This window comes from Ovis canadensis, chromosome 19, assembly GCF_042477335.2.
Source record: "Ovis canadensis isolate MfBH-ARS-UI-01 breed Bighorn chromosome 19, ARS-UI_OviCan_v2, whole genome shotgun sequence".
Taxonomy (NCBI): Eukaryota; Metazoa; Chordata; class Mammalia; order Artiodactyla; family Bovidae; genus Ovis; species Ovis canadensis.
The window spans coordinates 39717292-39738847 of NC_091263.1; the positions used below are offsets into that span (position 1 = coordinate 39717292).

At 35.7% G+C, this 21556-nt stretch overlaps 1 protein-coding gene across 3 annotated transcripts in view; it reads right to left on the reverse strand.

Annotated features, from left to right (window-relative positions):
* The window catches only part of CNTN6 (contactin 6), a 174108-nt gene that overhangs the window by 89483 nt on the left and 63069 nt on the right, over positions 1-21556 (reverse strand). The window contains exons 3-4 of one of the 3 annotated variants that reach the window (XM_069562586.1): positions 20332-20535; positions 18611-18713 (exon numbers count right to left, since the gene is read on the reverse strand). In XM_069562586.1, the coding sequence (XP_069418687.1) occupies positions 18611-18713; positions 20332-20535 (307 nt within the window). The remainder of the gene's footprint in view (positions 1-18610; positions 18714-20331; positions 20536-21556) is intronic. The other 2 variants (XM_069562587.1, XM_069562588.1) reach the window with 2 other exon arrangements.

Consider the following 21556-nt stretch of genomic DNA (forward strand, 5'->3'; position numbering starts at 1 on the left):
TCTTGATTACTACTGATCATGTGAGCTATAGAGTCAGGGAGAATAACTGTAAAGCATAGATTATATAAAAATGCACATTCGTTTTAATGAAAAGTTCTCATTTAGTCTGGGCATGTCTTATGAAGACAGTAAATGATATAAATGATGTAGATTTTAAAAGAATGAACCACGTGACAGTGGCAACTTATGTTTTATTGGTACAAACTAAGGATTATAACCAGGGAGACAGCATGTCTCTGAGAAACTGTTCCAAAGAGGTAGGGGGAATGATCAGTATACATGTGATTTTGGTGAAGGGAGAGTATGTTCAGTAAAGCACATATTTTTTTGCAAAAGGCTTCTGCTAGTTATGAGGAGGAGTCATCATCATGATGAATTTTGGGGCTTTTCTAGATATCAGAGGATATAAGAATCAGGCTCATAAAATCAGCTCCTGAAAATGTCTAACTATCTGAAGACCTATTCTGCCAGTTTTACCCAGAGCACAGGTTACCTCATTTTTGCTCTCTACCCTGAACTCCTTTCAGGGGATGTTGAAAGTCAGTAGCTACAGCAACACATTATTTAATCCTTGTAGAGGTAGATGGCAAGTGCCAATTAGTAGTTAACAATTAATTGCTTTAGATTTCACACCCTCTCTCTTTTCTGAAGCCATCCCAAGTGGACAGTGTGTGGGAAAAACTAAAGTCAACAAAAGATGAAATTATATTAGTAGTGAGTTCAATTTCAAATGTAAGCTAAATTTTCTAAGATATACCATTCTATGTAAGCAATGAAATACTAATACTTTTATTAATATTAATAGCAAAGCTATTAGAATACTATATATAGTGTACAGAGCAGAGTGTAATTCTTAAAATTACCAGCTATATTTTATTGCACATTTATAAAATAAATTTTCTCATTTATAGAATAGGGCTTGCTGTGCGGTGATTAGTCACTCAGTCATGTCTGACTCTATGCGACCTCATGGACTATAGCCCACCAGACTCCTTTGCCCATGGGGATTCTCTAGGCCAGAATACTGGAGAGGGTTGCCATGCCCTCCTTCAGGGGATCTTTCCAACCTAGGGATCAAACCCAGATCTCCCTCACTGTAGGCAGATTCTTTACTGTCTGAGTGACCAGGGGAGCCCAAGAATACGGGGTGGGTAGCTTATCCCTTCTCCAGGAGATCTTCTCAACCCAGGAATTTAACCAGGGTCTCCTGCTTTGCAGGCAGAATCTTTACCTGCTGAGCTACCCAGGAAGCTGAGAATAGGGCTTAATACTAGTATATATTTTGCAGGATTATAGTGAAGATTAAATAGTATTAATATACATCTCATACATTTAATGTCATCTAAAACACATGAAACAGTATTTTTGTGTTAATGATTTTAAAAATAATTTAAAATTATTATTTTTATCATTTCAAAATAAGAATCCTAGCTTATGTTTATTTGTTTTCTATTCTCCTTTAAGAACTCTGTATGACTAGGCATTTAACATAAATTGATTTATGAATCATGCATAAACTAAAATCAGATCTCCATACCGTACATGAAATGGGTGCACAAGCACACATATATGTCTCTGGAAGTAAAAGTCCTGCTTCTGCCTGTTTGATAGACTGACTGCTAAGGAGATAATTAATGCCTCTGATCATAGCCATCATGTTCATTTCCTTATCATGGGAGCAGGGATCTCTCAAGTGAGCTATAGCACGCTTTGTTGTAAAATACTTTTTTTTTTTTTAATTTGACAAATCATCTAGGACCATTGTAGTAGGGAGGAAAGTAATTAGACAACTTTTGCCAAAGAGGGAAAAAAATGCTTTGTGAGAAAGCTAAGCATTTATTTATGAATAGTAATAACCATTAATTGAGTGCTTACTATGTTCCAGGCTTGTGACAGATGGTGTCCATATGTCATCTCAGTTTAATAATATTCAGCTGGAAGCTGCTAACAATCCTAATTACCTTTTTGAAATGGTACTCACGTTTAGACAGGTAATTTCTGCTAAATTATTACCTGCCAATTCTCTTCCACTTAGAGTTCCAGTACAGGCTAATTTATTGTGATCCACCTTCCAATTCTGAGTTGCCACCCATTCATTTATTAGCACTAGGAGACTCCTTTTCCTTCTGTGGCTTCAACATTCTTTTTAAGACCTATCTAGCTTATCTGTGTTGATGGTATCAGTGATGCAGTAGGCCCTGGCAGTTCATTTTAATTTAAAATAAGCGGTCTATTTAAAATCCACAGTTCATATATTAATGTATGAAGAATTCAATGGAACAGGGAGATCTTTGAAGGGTCTTCAGAATGAGGATTCTTATTAAACCACTTGAAGCTCTGTCATTAAAGGGTTAAGTCAAAATACATGGTACCACCATCATCCTGTAACTTCAGGTATCAGCCATTTCTGGCAAAATTTCCCTTTCAGCTCCAAATCCACCCCCCACCCCGCCCCCCCCCCCCCCCACACACACACACTTCTTAAAAAAAAAAAAATCTTAACAAATGCGGTCAAAATCCAGCTTGAATACAAATCTCAGAAAAGAAAACAAGTTTGAAGCAACTCTCTCATTCAAAGTTTCCTCACAGCACAAATGAGACATTCATGAACTGTGTATTTCAGAAAACTTTACAGAAACCTCTTCTTATTTTGTATCTATATTTTCCTGAAACATGAGTCTGCACAGTTCTAAAAGACTACTAGGTCATAAAAGCAAATTTTCTTTCTCTTTCCTTCCTTTCCTCCCTTTCTGTCACTCTTTCCTTCTTTGTCTCTATCTTTCTTCCTTACTCAATTCCTGTCCCTCTCTCTTTTTCTTTCTTCCCTCTCCCTTTTATTTATCTTCCTTCCCTCTTCCTCTGGTTTTGTGCTTCTTAAGTAGCATTGCCATGAGGACTTCTACTTATTACTCTCTTGTCATTGTGCTTTTACAGAGTGAGTGTCCTATTAATTTTATCTGGAGACAGAGAATATATTTGTTAACCATCTGGCCTAATTCAACCTGAATTGGAAGTTAAATTAAAGCTCTTCCCACACTTGTAGAAACTCTGCTTCACTTCTATACTTTTAGCCCATAAATAGAATTTTCATTACTAGTGCTATTTGAGAAAGCTTATATTTTTCCCTTGGATTTCTTAAACCTCATTATCCACAGCTTAAATCCAGGCTATACCAAGTTTTAAGTAGAAACTGGTACAGAGAACCAGTTTCCTAAGATGCTTATATTTGGGATTATTCTTAACTTGAACCTCATTTCAGAAAATCCTGTCTGTGGCCATTTTTAATCGAAGAGTAGGAAGCAGAATAACAAAACCAGCACAGAGTGCCTCTGTTCAATTTTCAGACTGTTCAACTAACTGCTTTCATTTCCTCAACCTGAAATATTCATACAAAGAGCTTGGGATATAAGATTGTCCTATGGGAATACAATATGGATAAATTCATGAGTTCTGTAGAAAAGCAATCTCACTATTATGGGAAAAAGGAATTTTTTTTTTCTTTTTTCTCTGTGTGATCTAAATGTAGTCATGATCCTGTTCTCCTGGTCAGTGTCTATACCAGGTTTCCCTTGGGGGAGAAAACATTATCATGCGCATGCATTTTTCTGATATTTGACACTACACTTGTTGCAGCCAGTTGAAAAGCCCACAAATAGTTTGGTCTTAATATCAGTGGTAGCAAAACAGTACCTGCCTATAGGATACAGGCAAGTTTTGTGTAATTGAGTGCAAATTACCTCACATCTCTGAGCCTCAGCTTTCTCCTTATAACTAGAGATAGCAATGGGTACATGAAAGGCTGCTTGAAAGGATAAAATGGGGATATATATTATGAGAATAAATTCTGAAATATAAAGTTAGAACCTATAATAAAGTTTGCTAAATTGTCTCAGTACCATGATCATCCACACAGGGACAGTGAGGTTCTATTGTCCCAAGTTCCTAAGACTTTTATGGCCACTTTTTACTCCACAGTGTAAGCACTCATTGGTACATGAAACGTAAAACAGGAGCCCATAATTTCAAGGTATAGTAAGGCTGAAAATAACACTGTAATAGCAGGAAAAAAAAAAGAAAACTATCCCTTGGTTGATAGTGTCTCCATAATGTTTTATGAATACATAATATTAATCCTAAATAAATACTTCACCAAGTATATGAGTGCTATGTTGCCCTACAGGAGAGGAAATTATACTTTGGTCAAGGTAGGTTCTGGAGGCTCACGTTCCTTCAAAATTATGTTGAGAGTTAGAATTCCTTAGAAATTATAGGGCTTGACTTTAGCTCAGCTCATAATCATAAATGTTCACATAAAGAAATTAAGGAGACATTATATATGGTTTGTTATATTTAATCATTCTATTATTAATATATCTAACATTTATTGATCACCTATGCCAGGCCCTGTGCTAAGTGCTTCATTGAAACTATATGATGATGTCTTAAGACAGAAGACTGTTACTATTATCATTTTGTAGATAAGGAGATTTGGAATAGAATAAGTTGGTAACAGGTCCAATATCACCCAGTGAATTACAAAAAAAAAGATTTGAACTAAAATCTCTTTCTATAGTGATTGAGCTCTAAACTACCATGCTTTGCTGCTCCTGCATGAGCTAAACAGCTACAACATGAGAATCATCTTTTTGGTCAGTATAATGTTGCTTAGAAATATATTCCTTACCTAATTAACTAATGTATTTTATAATCAGGGGGTAGAGTTTCTTTTGTCCAGGGGCCAAAGATGAAATCAGAGTTGTTTTTGTTTTAACATATTGAGATGCCTCCAAATTCCAATAAAATTTCTAGAGATGGGTTCCAAGGTTAACAGGAAAAATGGAAGTAACTTCTTTTCCTTCAGTTCAGTTCCAACTTGGATTTGAAATCTTTCTCTCCTGCAATTGCCAGTTACTTAAAAAGTAAGATTTGTAAGTCTCCTGAGAAAGGTGACGGTAGACTGAGATGGAAAGGAAAAAGAGTTACTTGCAGAAGTATATATATATATATTCTTCTTGGATGATTTTTAGGGCCTTTAGATTAATTTGATTTTTGAAACAGCAATGTAAAAATCCAATTTTGATTTTGAAATAGGAAAAAAAAAAGTGAAAGGAATCTTTGACTTTTTGGATTCAGTATGTAAGATCAGAAGAGACCTAACTTGTAATTTGGTCCATTTGAAAATGGACCCTCCGCACTTGTTCTTGAGGAGAATTTGCCAACACATATCAGAAACTTTAACTTTTACATTACTGTTATTCAATAATTTAATTTTCTAAAATTATACTGAAGAGGTTTGCATGCAGATGGACAAACTACAGCCCCAAGAATATTCATTTCATCATTATTTATGACAACAAAAAGTGTAAACAAAACATAAAGAAATTAAATGTCCACAGAAGATATTAAGAAGAGGTGGCAAGAATACACAGAAGAACTGTACCAAAAAGATCTTCATGACCCAGATAATCACGAAGGTGTGATCACTCCCACTCACCCAGAGCCAGACATCCTGGAATGTGAAGTCAGGTGGGCCTTAGGAAGCATCACTATGAACAAAGCTAGTGGAGGCGATGGAATTCCAGTTGAGCTATTTCAAATCCTGAAAGATGATGCTGTGAAAGTGCTGCACTCAATATGCCAGCAAGCTTGGAAAACTCAGCAGTGGCCACAGGACTGGAAAAGGTCAGTTTTCATTCCAATCCCAAAGAAAGGCAATGCCAAAGAATGCTCAAACTACCTCACAGTTGCACTCATCTCACATGCTTTTAAAGTAATGCTCAAAATTCTCCAAGCCAGGCTTCAGTAGTACATGAACCGTGAACTCCCTGATGTTCAAGCTGGTTTTAGAAAAGGCAGAGGAACCAGAGATCAAATTGCCAACATCCACTGGATCATGGAAAACGCAAGAGAGTTCCAGAAAAACATCTATTTCTGCTTTATTGACTATGCCAAAGCCTTTGACTGTGTGGATCACAATAAACTGGAAAATTCTGAAAGAGATGGGAATACCACACCACTTGACCTGCCTCTTGAGAAACCTATGTGCAGTTCAGGAAGCAACAGTTAGAACTGGACATGGAACAACAGACTGGTTCCAAATAGGAAAAGGAGTACATCAAGGCTGTATACTGTCACCCTGCTTATTTAACTTATATGCAGAGTACATCATGAGAAACGCTGGACTGGAAGAAACACAAGCTGCAATCAAGATTGCTGGGAGAAATATCAATAACCTCAGATAAGCAGATGACACTACTCTTATGGCAGAAAGTGAAGAGGAACTAAAGAGCCTCTTGATGCAAGTGAAAGAGGAGAGTGAAAAAGTTGGCTTAAAGCTCAACATTCAGAAAATTAAGATCATGGCATCTGGTCCCATCACTTCATGGCAAATAGATGGGGAAACAGTGGAAACAGTGTCAGACTTTATATTTTTAGGCCCCAACATCACTGCAGATGGTGATTGCAGCCATAAAATTAAAGGACGCTTGCTCCTTGGAAGGAAAGTTATGACCAACCTAGATAGCATATTAAAAAGCAGAGACATTACTTTGCCAACAAAGGTCCATCTAGTCAAGACTATGGTTTTTCCAGTAGTCATGTATGGATGTGAGTTGGACTGTGAAGAAAGCTGAGTGCCAAAGAATTGATGCTTTTGAACTGTGGTGTTGGAGAAGACTCTTGAGAGTCCCTTGGACTGCAAGGAGATCCAACCAGTCCATCCTAAATGGGGTCAGTCCTGGTGTTCACTGGAGGGACTGATGTTGAAGCTGAAACTCCAATACTTTGGCCACCTGATGTGGAGAGCTGACTCATTGGAAAAGACCCTGATGCTGGGAAAGACTGAGGGCAGGAGGAGAAGGGGACGACAGAGGATGAGATAGTTGGATGGCATCACTGACACAATGGACATGGGTTTGGGTGGACTCCGGGAGTTGGTGATGGACAGGGAGGACTGGCGTGCTGCAGTTCATGGGGTCACAAAGAGTTGGACACAACCGAGTGACTGAACTGAACTGAAATGTCCATCAGTAAGAGATTGGCTTAAAATACACATTTGAATGCCCCACTGTCATTCCATATGAAAGTACAACAAACTGTTTAATGGAAAATATATTCATAATATATACTTTTAAAGAGTTTTAAAAGTGTTTTACAAAGAATATGCTGAAACGATTTGAGTATCAAAACAAAGCAGTATTGGATTATAACCCAAAAGCGGAATAAATATCCAATGTGATATTTATATAAATACAAGATTGAATAAATTGACTAATGAGGATGGAAAAGTGAAAAATCTCCCATGAGGAGGAATTCTAAATAAATTATATAGGTTCACACCTTAGAAGTGAATCATGACCCCTTACTCATTAGATATGAATGATATACTTTGACCATTCCAAAGACTCAATATGGGAAAAGAGAAAAATGAGTAGATTTACAGTGGAGAACACTGACAAAACTTCTGCCAAGTGATGAAGGCCAGCATTAGCAGCCATAGATCATATTGATAGAGTAATAACCTTGATATGATGGGTGAAAATGGCATTTTACTTTTACGCTCTTTTTGCTCAAAACCCATAACCTCAGGTTAAAGTTAAACAAAACAGCAAACAAATTCCAATAGAGGGTCATCCCACAATAAAACTGACCACTACTCCTCAAAACTCTCAGGGTTATCAAAAACAAGAAATGTCTGAGACACTGTTAATTACAGCCAAGAAGAGCCCAGGGAGACAAGAAAACTCAATATGGTACCTGGGATAGAATGTTAGAATTAAAAAGGATATCAAATAAAAACCAAGGAAATTTGAATAAAGCATGGCTTTAGTTAATAAAGACATATTCGTGTTTGTTCATTATTTATAACATAAGTACCATCTTAATTTAAAGTTTTAATAATAGGGAAACTGTGTGGTATTATATGGGATTTTACTTTACTGTCAGCTGACTTTTGTGTTCTAAAACAGTTATTTTAAAATTTTGAGGGGAAAGGGGTATTAATAAAGTGGGAGAGAAAGAGGCAAGAATCTTCTGTTTCTCAGAGACACACACAAAAATTCCTTCAGTAACAGTCTCTTATTAGTTCTACCAAAGAAACTGAGAGTGACTCTTTCCAGTCTAAAAAGGAGTTTTAGTTTAAAAAGGAGTAACCTGGAGCAAAGATAATCAGGCAAGTTCCCAGAGTATTCTTGAATCTTCCTTCATTGTAAGGAAAGAACAGATTCTAGGGGAAAAAAAAAACAAAAAACAAAAAAAACTGTGATCCACATAGTTACATCAATCCTATTTTCAGTAGCCTGCGAACTCTTTGGGGTCTTTCTATTATCTTTATATCCCCAGGGCCTAGCCCAGCATCTGCTGTTAGAATTCCTCCTGAATAAGTGAAGGCAGAAAGGAATTAACTATTGAATAAGATATTCAGTGCATATTTACTAAGTTAATAGAACCTGGAGCTTAATTTGCCAAGTGATTGAATGACAGAATGTCAATAATCCTCATCGAGAATAAATATGTTATTTTAAAATGGTAAATCCATTGTTCTGAGCAAGTCCTTGAGGATTGTGTTCGCTAAGAAATATAATGCAGAAATCCCTCTCTCTCCTGTGTATTCCTTTTTACCTTCTCAGTCAAAGCACCACTGACAATTACAGTACCACAGTTTATTAATTGTTATTATGCATTGATTGCCTATTATAAGCTAGGGATTATGATAAGGGAGTGGTGAAGTTTACAATTATTTAAGCATCTGCCCACAATGCGGGAGACCCGGGTTCAGTCCCTGGGTTGGGAAGATCCCCTGGAGAAGGAGATGGCAATCCACTCCAGTACTCTTGCTTGGAAAATTCCATGGACTGGGGAGCCTGGTAGGCTACAGACTATGGGGTCACAAAGAGTCGGACAACTGAGCGACTTCGCTTTCACGTTACATCAATCCTGTCCTCTCTATAGTCCACCTGCCTATCTATCTATTCGTCCGTCTAGTTTTGTCTTTGTTTTACAGATAGGAAAACTGGTCACAGTGGCCCAGGTATTGATGGCGGAAGGAAGATAACAAACACTAAGTCGTGTTGAACTCTTTTGATCCCATAAACTGTAGCCTACAGGCTTTCTCTCTTCATGGGATTCTCCAGACAAGAATACTGGAGTGGGTTGCCATTTCCTTCTCCAGGGGGAACTTGACAGGGGGGCTGAGTATTTAAACCCTGATCTCTTCAAAGCCTATACACTTTCCAGAACACAATGTTTCCTTGAAATGTTAGTGAATCCACCGATAAAACTTTCAGCCCTATGGTGAATGTGTGTTTATGTGTTCCTTTGTTGAGGATTGCTGTCTTTCAGTTTTTCAAAGATTGGCTTGAATGCTTGTCAGTTCTCATATTTGCATGGAATTTACCATATCATCTTATGCGAACCAATAGAAAATCATAATAAAACACAAAGTAGTTAGAAAGAATCTGAAGAGTACCTTCATTATACTATGTTGTGGGACAAACAGGACAGGCTATTCATAAGAAAATAATTTACTCATTATCTATTTAACTTAATGAGGAAAATTTTTATTTTTATTTATTTTTATTTATTTTTATTTTTTTCTTTCCCTTTTTAAAAATTTTATTTATTTATTTATTGGAGGCTAATTACTTTACAATATTGTATTGGTTTTACCATACATTCACATGGATCCACCATGGGTGTACATGTGTTCCTGACATTCAAATGGGAAATTTTTAAAATGTCTCTCTGAATTTTTTGTTTTGTTTTGTTTTTACACGTCTGTTTATTAAACAAGAACTCCTTCATGACAATTCAATATTTATTAGCGATTAGTGTTGAGAAAATTATTTCCCTCTACATACAAAAATACAGATTTGAACACTATGAAAACAATCAGGACAAGTACCGTGAAAAAATTGGTCCTTCAAAAGAAATAAAGGGGGAAAACTGAGGGCAGTGTGAGGCTTTGTAGGCTGTCATGAATAAACCAACAGGAGTGAAGGCTCTGGGGCCCCCAAACCACTCTGAATGGATAGTCAAATCTGGGGCTGGTGGGAGCTGAGTGGTGCCCACACCAGCCTCAGAAGCCAGGATGGGAGCTCGGACTGACCAATAGCAGAAACTGAAGTTTGCTGAACACACATCACCTCAGCTCACCCCACAGCTGCATCTATACTGTTAAAGGAAATAGACTTTTAAGAAGCAAAGTGTAGTAGTTATTAAATTAACATCGCCCCTCCCCCAAGTACCACTGGGCCAAGTACCAGAGTAGTCACATGGGAATTATCAGCCATCTGACTCGTCTTCCTTTGTTAGAAAATAATGACACATTCTGTCTGACCCTTCAAAGCGGAAAAAAAAAAAATTTCTTTTATGTTTCAATAAATCCATTCCTTCATTTTAAATGGACTCAGCTAGTTTCCTCAAGATTTCTCTTGACCAGACATAACTCAGTCCTGCAGGGGCGGGAAAGCAAAAGGTCGTCTGTGTCTTCATCAAGCTCATCACAGCATGGAATCTAGTATGTTTGGGCTGGAAAACCAGAAAGGGCCATCGAACCTATCCAGGGCATCCACGAACCAGAGGTCTGAGTGGAAGGTGAGCCCAAGGCCAGCAGAGTCCCCACTCCCACTCCCGCCCCAGGACGCCTCACACGGGCAGAGGTGAGCTGGTGGCCTGAGCGCAACCGGGAAAGGGCTTGTCACCATTTCAGACCCAAAGAAGGGGAGGTCAGAGCACCGAGAATTAAAGCAAGTGCTTAAATCCTGAAAACCCTGAATTCACCTAGTTTAATATTAACATATTATTGGCCAAAGATGTAGTAATACCACAGGCATTAGTTTCTGCAAAAAACTAATAATGTGTTAAAACGCTACTGTCATTCTGAGCATCCTGAGCAATCTTTCTGTGGTAAGCTCTTCAATGATGTCCATATGTGTAAAAGAAAGCAAAGTCAAATAGCTGCTCTTTCATCTGAAAGTTCTGAAATAGATAACAACAACTTGGTGAGACTTCATATTTACTGCTTAACATTAATAGCTAAGCTGGGGTATCTTTTCCTTCATAAATTAGAAAATAATGAATAAGATATATCTGTATACATAAACATCATTGTCTATACATAAATATAGCCCTCTGTGTGAAGACTTCATAACACACAGGAACGTTGAGTAAAGCAACTAATTTTATTTGCATTCCAGAGCATTGACAGCAAAGTTATTAAGAAAAATAATGAAAAGTAAATATGTTTGGTTGTTTATGAAAGTGATAGAGTTATGATTATATCAGTTTAACTTCTTTACTAAGAACAAAGGCATATATTTTCTTGAAAGGAGACACAGAGATCTATCAGTCAATCATACTATATTTGAATAGCACCTATCCAAGGAGTTTCTCAGGGCATTTCACAATACAATTAATTTGCAGCTTAGATAATTAAGAGTCTGCCATGTTAACAAATGAGACAAAACTGAGAATTGAAAGCTGTGATCATGTCAGCTCTGAAACTCCAACATAGAAAGTGAGATACATGTCCCCAAAGTCATAGTAATTAAAGTTCAAGCAGGTATCCGAAGTTTTGTCTCAATTATTCTATATTCACATTAGCCCATGGTGGTTTAAGATAGTTAGGGTCTTTGAGTAAACACTCTAGCCAGCCTTCCATAGATCTCATTCTCCACACTCTCTGCCTGCATGACTGCAGCAGCCCCCTAGGTTGGTTGGTATATTTTCTGTATTCTTCCTAATCATCTATCCTAGATTTTTATAAATAGTACCTATTACAATTGCCACATATAAACCAGTGGGGTGTATCCTCTGCAATGGCCCTGATTGATTTTTAGAGAGAGTTTTTTCTTCTCATTCAAAAACAATGCATTTTGAAAAGGTTATCTTTTGAATTATCAAAAACTTTAATATATAATATTAAACTTGTTATTTGCTGAAATATTAGTAATTGCAGATTACTATCCATAATTTTACTATCCGTAATGAAATATCCATAATTTCATTCTCAAATAACATCTTTTTTACCATTTTGCTGAAATTTTTCAAGACTTTTAAAGGAAAACATTTACAGAATTGAGGGCTAACTGCATTCGCACATGGAGAATTAATTTGTATATTAAAAAGATAATTTGATGTAAATATCAAATGGATAAAAGCATGAGTTTTGGAGTCAGAATCAATGATTTTTAATTTGAATTGCAAATTTACAACTTACGTATATCAATTATTTCATTTCTCTAAACTTCACCTTTTTACCTTCAAAATTAGCCTTAAAAAAAAAAAATCTGGAATTTAGCACTGTCGGATTAACTGGACCTGCATTTACTCTCTTACCAGAAACAATAAGAAAACTGGACAAATATAATGGGAAACAAACCTGATTCCAGGGAAGTAACAATGGGCAGCATAAAACTGTGATTCCTAAAGGATGGGAAAGGTACAAAGTAAGCCATTGATATCCCAGGTTTTTTACCTCCAGGTACTTTCTAGAACACTGAATGAAGAAGCAAACATAAATAGGACAAGACTACATCACTGAGTTAGGAGACACAAGGTGACTGAAGTGGCTGGGATTGCAGAGCAGAGTATCAGAGCCAATGGGACTAGAAAAAGAAAGCGCTCCAGAAATCTACAGAAGAATGAAAAATGAGTCTGGGCAAAGAACAATTTTCAGAGTACAAACAGGGCTGAAAGATGTTGGAGTTCTAACATGCTAGAGAAGAGAGATAGTAAACATTTTAGAGCATTTGATAGGAAGAAACATCTTAGAACTAAATTAGCCTTAGACTAACATCTACTCCATACTCAAGGAAGTTTAAAAATAAGCTACAGAAAGGTCAAGCAGATTCACTGCAACTTAATTCCTATCAATAAAATCCAATGCTTGAAAGAAATACACAACAGTCCAGCTTTTAACAACATAATATTTATTATATCTCTAATTAAATTAAATTATTAGATAGCCTGAAAAGCATAAAAAAAAATAGGAATCATGATTAGAAGCAAAAACAGTCAACAGAAACAGATCCATAAATTATTGAGATGTTAAACTTAGCTAACAAGGACATTCATATCATCAATAGGTCTTCTGAATAAATAGCTAAGGGTTACAGGTAAAGAAACTGCAGACCTCAGTCTCTGATTAAGAGAGTCTCTAGGGAAACCTGAAGATAACAGGGAAAACAAAGAAAAACAAGAGGGAGTTTTAGCCTCTGAAACCACAGCTACGGCAAACAGTAAATAAACACAGCCTAACTCCTTGCCAGATAAACATAAAAGTTTACACTAAAATCTAGTGTAAAATCACTTACTTTTACCTGTTACATCCTACTAGGTTTTTAACAACAAAAATATATAAAAGACCAATTAAAATGCACATTCTGCAGAGAAAAGCAAACAGTGGAACCAAACTCAAATATGGCAAATATTTTTAAATTATCACATTGGGAATTTGAAACTATTAAAATTAATATGTTAAGGGCTCTAATGGAAAAAGCAGACAGCATGAAAGAACAGAGGATTAATGTAGCAGGAAAAAAAAAAGAAATTCTAAGAAAGGATCAAAAGGAAGTAATAGATATAAAAACACTATAATGTAAATGAGAATGTCTTTGATAGGTTTACCAGCGGACTGAACATGACTAAGAAAAAAGTAAGTGAATGAGAAGAAATGTCAATGGAAACATCCCAAATTAAAATGTGAAGAGAAAGAAAGAAAGAATGGAGTATCCAGTAAATGGGGGCAACTACAAATGGTGAAACAAAGGTCTAATGGGAACACCAAAGGAGAGCAAAGAAAGAATTAACGGAATAAATATTTGAAGTAAGAATGACTGGAAATTTTCCAAAATTAGTGACAGTTACCAAACCACAGACCCAGGAAGCTTAGAGGCCAATTAGCAAGAAAAATTCCAAAATAATCTACCCATTCAAGAGAAGGAATATTCCCAGGATAAAGGGAATTATTTCCTAGCTACTTAGAAAATAGTTCCACAAATATTTCATGAAAACCAGTCTGTATTTCAGAAACTGTTTAAAGTCCTTTTTAAAAAAGGTGAATATGATGTGGCAATGATTTATGTTATTTTGTGTGTGTGTGTGTTCGTCTTTCTTATTCACCTACTAGTTTCCTTAACCACCCTCTACTTCCCCTCCTCTCTCATTAACTAAAATATATAAACCTTAGTTTAATGAATGTATAATTTATAGCATAAATAGTAGTCAGTAATTAGTTAGCAAAAGTGTTTAGAAACATTGTTGATAAGAAAGAACTCTTGATTTTATTCCTCACTGAACCAATGTGCTTTTTCGGTTTGGGATGTATCCAACTTACACTTAGAGAAGTGTAGTACCTCAGAAAGTGAATGAGGAGATTTAAAAGGATTTGTACAAAGCAGTCCCAATATTGTTTTGAGCATATTGACTTGAAAAAAATATAACAAAATCAAGTATTGCATGCAATATTTTTTATAAAGAGTTGTCAGAGAACATGATTTATAATTATCATTCAATAGTTTGTAAAACACTTGGCAATAGACCTGCAAATAGAGATTTATCATTTAAAAGGGGAGGTTGATTTTGTTCTTTTCAGATTGTTAATTATGTTTATCAATTAGTAACTTTCTAGGGAGTGCATTGTTTGTGTGTATGTTAATGTTGCAAATTCAGAAAAGTCAGTAGAGTATTTGGTAAATGTCCACTGCAGAGGACACAGGCAGTAAAAAATCTTTTTTGTTAGTAGCTAACGTTTGCATAATATTTTCCAAATATATAAAGGATTTTCATCTACATTCTGTTCATCTGAAGAAGTGAGAACTAGATCTGCACTTCAGTTACACAGAATATATGTTTCTTATGCAGAACATTTTAACACTATCATGCCCTTGTGGATGCTTCAGACTTTCCATTTTAACACTGAGGCATTTCAATTCCATATTAATAGCTTTAATAAATATAATCTCAACAGTGATTAGCTTTGTCAGATAAAATGTTGTGGGACATACTCCACTAGATCAATTATTTCCTTGACAATTTTCTAAGAGGTACCGTGAACCAATTTTCATCATTTTCCCATTCTTCCTTAATTTTATTTCATGTGCATCAGCTCTTTTATATATAAACTTAACAGTGAACATACACTTTATCATTGAGGGATTTTTATTTTGTACATACACATCATATTTGCCATATTTTTACATGTATTATGCACTGTAATCTTCAAAACAATATAGGAGATAGATATCATTTTAATCTTTTTTGCGTGAGGATATGGAAATTCTTAACTGTTAAGAAGGATGCTTGCCTATGGTCAGACAACTTTTGAGAAAACTGAGAGTTCAATCTGCCTCCTCTAACTTGGAGAGCAGTTATCTTAACCATTTACTCAAAAGTTTCTAAGTTCAGAACTTAAAATCAGGTGAGACTAAATTTAAAGTGTCCTTTCTTTCTTATCAGAAGCATGAAATTGAACCAGTTGCTTATATACTTTGAGCCTCATCATCTTCCTCAAATATAATAAAAATATGAGGTACCCTGCACAACTAAGAGGATTAGGCATATCATATAAATTCTTAGCTATAAATGGTTACTCATGTAATTTATTTACATGAGATTCTTGAGAACTAGCATCAATCCTTTTCACTTATTATGTGAGTATTTTTTAAATTACAGGAATCTATATTTCCTGATGCTAAACATGATAAACTATTCATATTCTTTTCAGATACTATTTTTCATTGTTTTTCTTTATAAATAAATCAATAAAATTTCAAAGTATTTTTCTGTTATTTTATGGTGTTATATGTACTTTAATTTCTGAGAAAGCTTGAAAATGGTGAAACTTCATCATGTCTTTCAAGGCAAGTAAACAAAAACTGACAAAACTCCCATTTGTCAATCTCTTAAAATAATTTAAACAATCTATAATTATTTATTGAACAAATACTATGGGGCCAAATATGTAAAATTCAACAGTCCATGAGCTGAGAATTTCCGGGTGTTCAAGTTAGATTTAGAAAAGGCAGAGGAACCAGAGATCAAATTGCCAACATCCATTGGATCATAGAAAAGGCAAGAGAATTCCAGAAAAACATCTACTTCTGCTTTATTGACTACACTAAGCTTTTAACTGTATGGATCACAACAAACTGTGGAAAATTCCTTAAGGGATGGGAATACCAGACCACCTGCTTTGCTCTTGAGAAATCTGTATGCAGGTCAAAAATAAACAGTTAGAACTGGACATGGAACAATGGACTGGTTACAAATTTGGAAAGGAGTACGTTAAGACTATATACTGTCACCCTGCTTATTTAATTTTTATGCAGAGAACATGATGCAAAATACTGGGTTGGATGAAGCTCAAGCTGAAATCAAGATTGCTGGGAGAAATATCAATAACCTCAGATATGCAGATGACACCATTCTTTTGGCAAAAAGTGAAGAAGAACTAAAGAGTCTCTTGATGAAATTAAAAGAGGAGAGTGAAAAATCTGGCTTAAAATTCAACACTCAAAAATGAAGATCATGGCAACTAGTCCCATCATTTCATGGCAAATAGATGGGGAAATAATGGAAACAGAGGAAAACTATTTTTTGGGCTCCAAAATCACTGCAGATGGTGAATGCAGCCTTGAAATTGAAAGATGCTTGCTCCTTGGAAGAAAAGCTATGACCAACCTAGACAGCACATTAAGAAGCAGAGACGTTACTTTGCCAACAGAGGTCCATCTAGTCAAAGCTATGATTTTTCCAGTAGTCATGTATGGATGTGATAGTTCGACCGTGAAGAAAGGTGAACACTGAAGAACCGATGCTTTTGCACTCTGTTTTTGGAGAAGACTCTTGAGAGTCTCTTGAACTGCAAGGAGACCAAACCAGTTATCCTAGAGGATATCCTGAATATTCATTGGAAGGACTGATGCTGAAGCTGAAATTCCAATACTTTGGCCACCTGATGTGAAGAACTGACTCATTGGAAAAGATTGAAGGCAGGAGGAGAAGGGGACAACAGAGGATGAGATGGTTGGATGGCATCACCAACTCAATGGACTGAGTTTGAGCAATCTCCCGAAGTTGGTGATGGGACAGGGAAACCTGGCATGCTTCAGTCCGTGGTTTTGCAGACACAACCGAGCAACTGAGCTGACAGTCAATTCTGATTCTTTGCGATCCTGTGGACTATAGCCTGCCAGGCTCCTCTGTCCACAGGATTCTCTAGGCAAGAATAGTGGAGTGGGTTACAGTTTCCTCTTCCAGTGGATCTTCCCAATACAGGGATTGAACCCATATCTCCTGCTGCTCTTGCATTGCAGGCAGATACTTTACCACTGAGCCACTAGGGAAATGGAGCCAAATAATGCTGATTACAAAATATTTAGTAACCAGCATTATTTAGATTGGGCTTCCCCTGTGGCTCAGTGGTAAAGAATCCCACCTGCATTGCAGGAAATGTAGAAGATACTGGTTCCATCCCTGAGTCTGTAAGATCCACTGGAGGAGGAAATGGCAACTCAGCCCAGTATTCTTGCCTGGCAAATTCCATGGACAGAGAAGCCTGGCAGTCCACACTCCTTAATGCTGGAAAGAGTCGGACACCACTGAGCATGCCCACACAAACAAACAAACATTATTTGGATTGCTTGGCATATTTGCTTAATAATAGGATGAAGACTTTTAAGGATGTTTCCCATAGTTTTGAATGTAAATCATTATTTCTGAATATGAGGCTCACATGAGGAATAGATTCTGGATTTATAGGTAAGCACTTAAAAGTGGTGCTGAGAGTAAGGCTCTTACTATTCAAAGTATGTTCTATAGGCAAGAAGAATCACTATTACCTAGGAGTTTGTTGGAATTGAAGAAATCAGACAACACACCAAATCTATTGAATCTCAATTTAGCTATCCCCCAGATAATTCATATATACATTAATATTTTAAAGTGGAATTTTATCACTTTGTTACTTGGTTACTGGTGTTTATGGGTGTCAAAATAAAATTTTAATATTGCCAAAATTCAGTGTTCTGAACATTCCATGAAAAAAAAAATATGTGGCTGGATTTAAAGCTTTCCAAACTTATTGCTTATAAACACTTATCTGAGTAGTAAAGCAAAATGCTTCTCCTACCAGGACAGGTTTGGCTCACTTCTAGTTATCCACTATGAACAATGGCCTTTAATTTGCCTTATTTTGGAAGCTAGCTGTGCAGATTTTTCATTCACAAGAGTTGTTGATTAATTAAGCAAGGAGACACTCCAGGTAATATATTTCAGGATGTACAAGAAATAGAGTGGTGGATATGTCAAAAATTTAGTGACCTGCTTGCCATCTTATGCAAGCTCACTTATTGCTTGGCAATGTGCGGCCTAAGTGGCTTACGCTGTGCTTAAACTAGAGTAAATATTGGCCCAGTTGGCAGAATCATTTCCCCAATCATTTTTTAGAGTATTAATATTAGACATGTTTATTTAAAGTCCAATCAGAAAGTTCCACTTTTGCCAGCTTTTAAAATACTTGCTAATTTACCTATAGAGCAACATTTGAATACCAAAATATCTATTTGTTTGTGTTAATTAAAACAGTTAGAAAAAAACAAAACAACCTTACTTTCCAAGGGCAAAGCATTCCAGTTTTACAGATGAATCCTTTGCAGCTTGAATAGTTTCAGGAAAACGCACTTCAATCTTTGGTTCATATTCCCCCATCACACCTGTTAAATACCAAAAGAGCTAGCAGCATTTCTAAAGAACAGAGATCTTTTATGAAGCAAATGCTTTAGTTATCAAAATTTGATTATTCTGTCCTTTAGTTAACAATATTTTTTTCTATACTGATAATGAATGATGGAAAGCATTACTTCATAATACTGTTTAAAAAATTAGTTCATTCCTCTCTCCCCTAAAAAAGAAATACCTAAGATATACCAAAATATCAGAATAAATGCATCCCAAATTTCCCTGTATTCCACAAGAGCATTTTAAAAATAAAATAAATTCTTTTACAAAATAAAAATACTTCCTTTTTTAGAAATTAATCATTCTAAATATTCCATGAGGCTGTGGTTGAAAAGACAGAGTACTACTTCATTCAAATAAATTGGTAAATTTTATTTTTTCTGTTTCTTTGACATGTGGTATTTCTTGAGTGACTACTTTAAGAAGAGATTTCTTTTTTTAGTATTCTGTATGATGCTTTTGTATATTTTTACCATAAATGTATTGAAAAGAATAGAGGAGATGGAATAATGAAGGAATTAAGAAGAGAAGTTAAGAAAGTAGGTAGATAGGGAGAAAAAAGGCCAATATGATTGTTTCTATGCATATTATTTGCTTAGGAGCTCTTGTGATCATGAACAGAGCACTCACAGAAGGGGAGAAATTGGACTTAAGATTTCCAGTGGTTGATGAATTCTAAATTAAGACCATGCAAATATATTTGAATAGTGATTGTAAAAGCTCTGTCATAAGAACTCCCTGTATAGAGCTAATTCCATGATTCTGTTATCCATCATTAAATTATATTCCTGCTTTTCTTGAACTTAAAGAGGAGAAAAACTCTATGGACGTATTACAAGTCCAGAATCTGATCATAAAACGCATCAACAGATATTTCCATCTTTATATTTACCACTGTGAATATTTAATTAAAGAATCAACTAGAGGATTTTTCTACTTTGATGACTTTCTTAGGTTTTCTAGCTCGAAATCTTGTACCAGCTATGGCTTGACTAAACTCCAAAATCATCAGAGACCAATCTAAATTATGTTCCTTGGAGAAATATAATTGGTATGAATTTTGTGTTTCATTTTTCTTTGGAATGCTCATTATTAATGTTGACTTGATTTACTTTCCTTGAGTGTGAATTGTTTTCCTGCCTTGCCAACTAGGGGAAAAAAAGGGTGAATAAAAGAGATAAATATGGAAAAGAAAGTGGTGTTAAAGAAAAGCTGTATCATATGTTCATCGAAAATATCTTAGGTTAATGAATAATTTTGTCAGCACTCACACATTCACACACACACGTCTACTCTCCCAAACACTGTTTCTTTTTTAATGAAATATTTCTCAAGCAAAGAAAGGATCTGTTTCAGATCCAGAGAGGAAATGGCATAGTGTTCTCAGAATCATCTATATTATACCATGTGGATTAATTATATAGTTTTCTATTATTTTTGACAATATGTGATTTTCATCATATTTGTGAATTAAACCTCAACTCCTAGATATTATGGCTCCACTGAAACAGAGGAAAGCAGAAAGCTCTACGGATCTCCCAAGTTTCAAAATTCACAGACAAAATGTATCCCTAAGATAACTCATCATCTTACCATCAGTGCGCTGTACTAATGGAGTGGGTGGTCCTTGAACACTTCTCTGGGCTTCTTTGTTTGTTATGAGGCAAGTGTAGTTGCCAACATCTGATGGCTCCACTTTGGCAATGTACAAGTTCCCTGTCTCTTGTGATACAAACCGTCTGTTGTCCTCTTGAACATATAAGGGGTTATCATTGAAAATCCATGCATAAGATAAATCTGGAAACAGAACAAAATAAGTATTATCCTTACTGTATTCATTCTTATCTGAAAGTTATGTGCCCTACTTCTCTACAAATAGAATACAACTGTGCCCCTCTTTGTCCAGTTTGTGCCTGTCATCCTGATGTAATTGTTTTATTTCTTTTTAATTAAGTATTTCCCAATTTGGATGATATAGTTTTACTGTCTATCACTGGCTTTGTGTAATTAAAGATGTGATGGTGAGATCTCAAGGGAACAAGTGGATGAAGTTATTAAGAAAAACTATATGATATAAAATATTATGGGCTCAAAATGTACACTGAATTTCTGCATCAGTTATCATGTTAAAGCTGTGCTTCTCAATATGCAATCAGAAGGATGCCCATATTAATCATGTTTAGGGGCGTTTGCTAAAGCTTTTACTTCAAGATGTAAGTTCAGGGACCCTACTCCTTGGAGTCATTCATTCAATTATTACACAATTTCTGAACATCTCTTTTTGTGACCATCTTTGGACTTAGAACACATCAAAGCAAAACCTGTGCCTTATAAAACTTGACCTAGTAAACTGATTACAACTAGTATGGATAATCTCAATGTGGGCTGATATGCACTTTGGCAGAAGCATCATTGGAACCCAGATGAGGAGCTTAGAATGATCTGTGGTCAGAAAAGTTTTCTGAGAATTCCATACTCAAACTAGCAGGATGAATGGGAACTATCCAGGCAACAGATTAGCAAACCTTGCTCAGAGAACAAAAGCTTGAAAATGAAAGAGAACATATCATTTTTGCTGAACACCAATCAACCTCTGGAAATCTTATATATAAATATGAATATAAATATATAGAAGCATAAATAACTGATATAATTATCATGCTATAAAATGCACAAATCCTAAGTGTTCAGTTCAGTTAACTGTAACAATCTAAGCACTATGAAATCACCAGCCTAAAATAAATTATGGAATATTCCCATCTTTAGAAATTTTATTATGTCCTTATTTGTCAACCTCTACTGTTGTAACAACTACCAG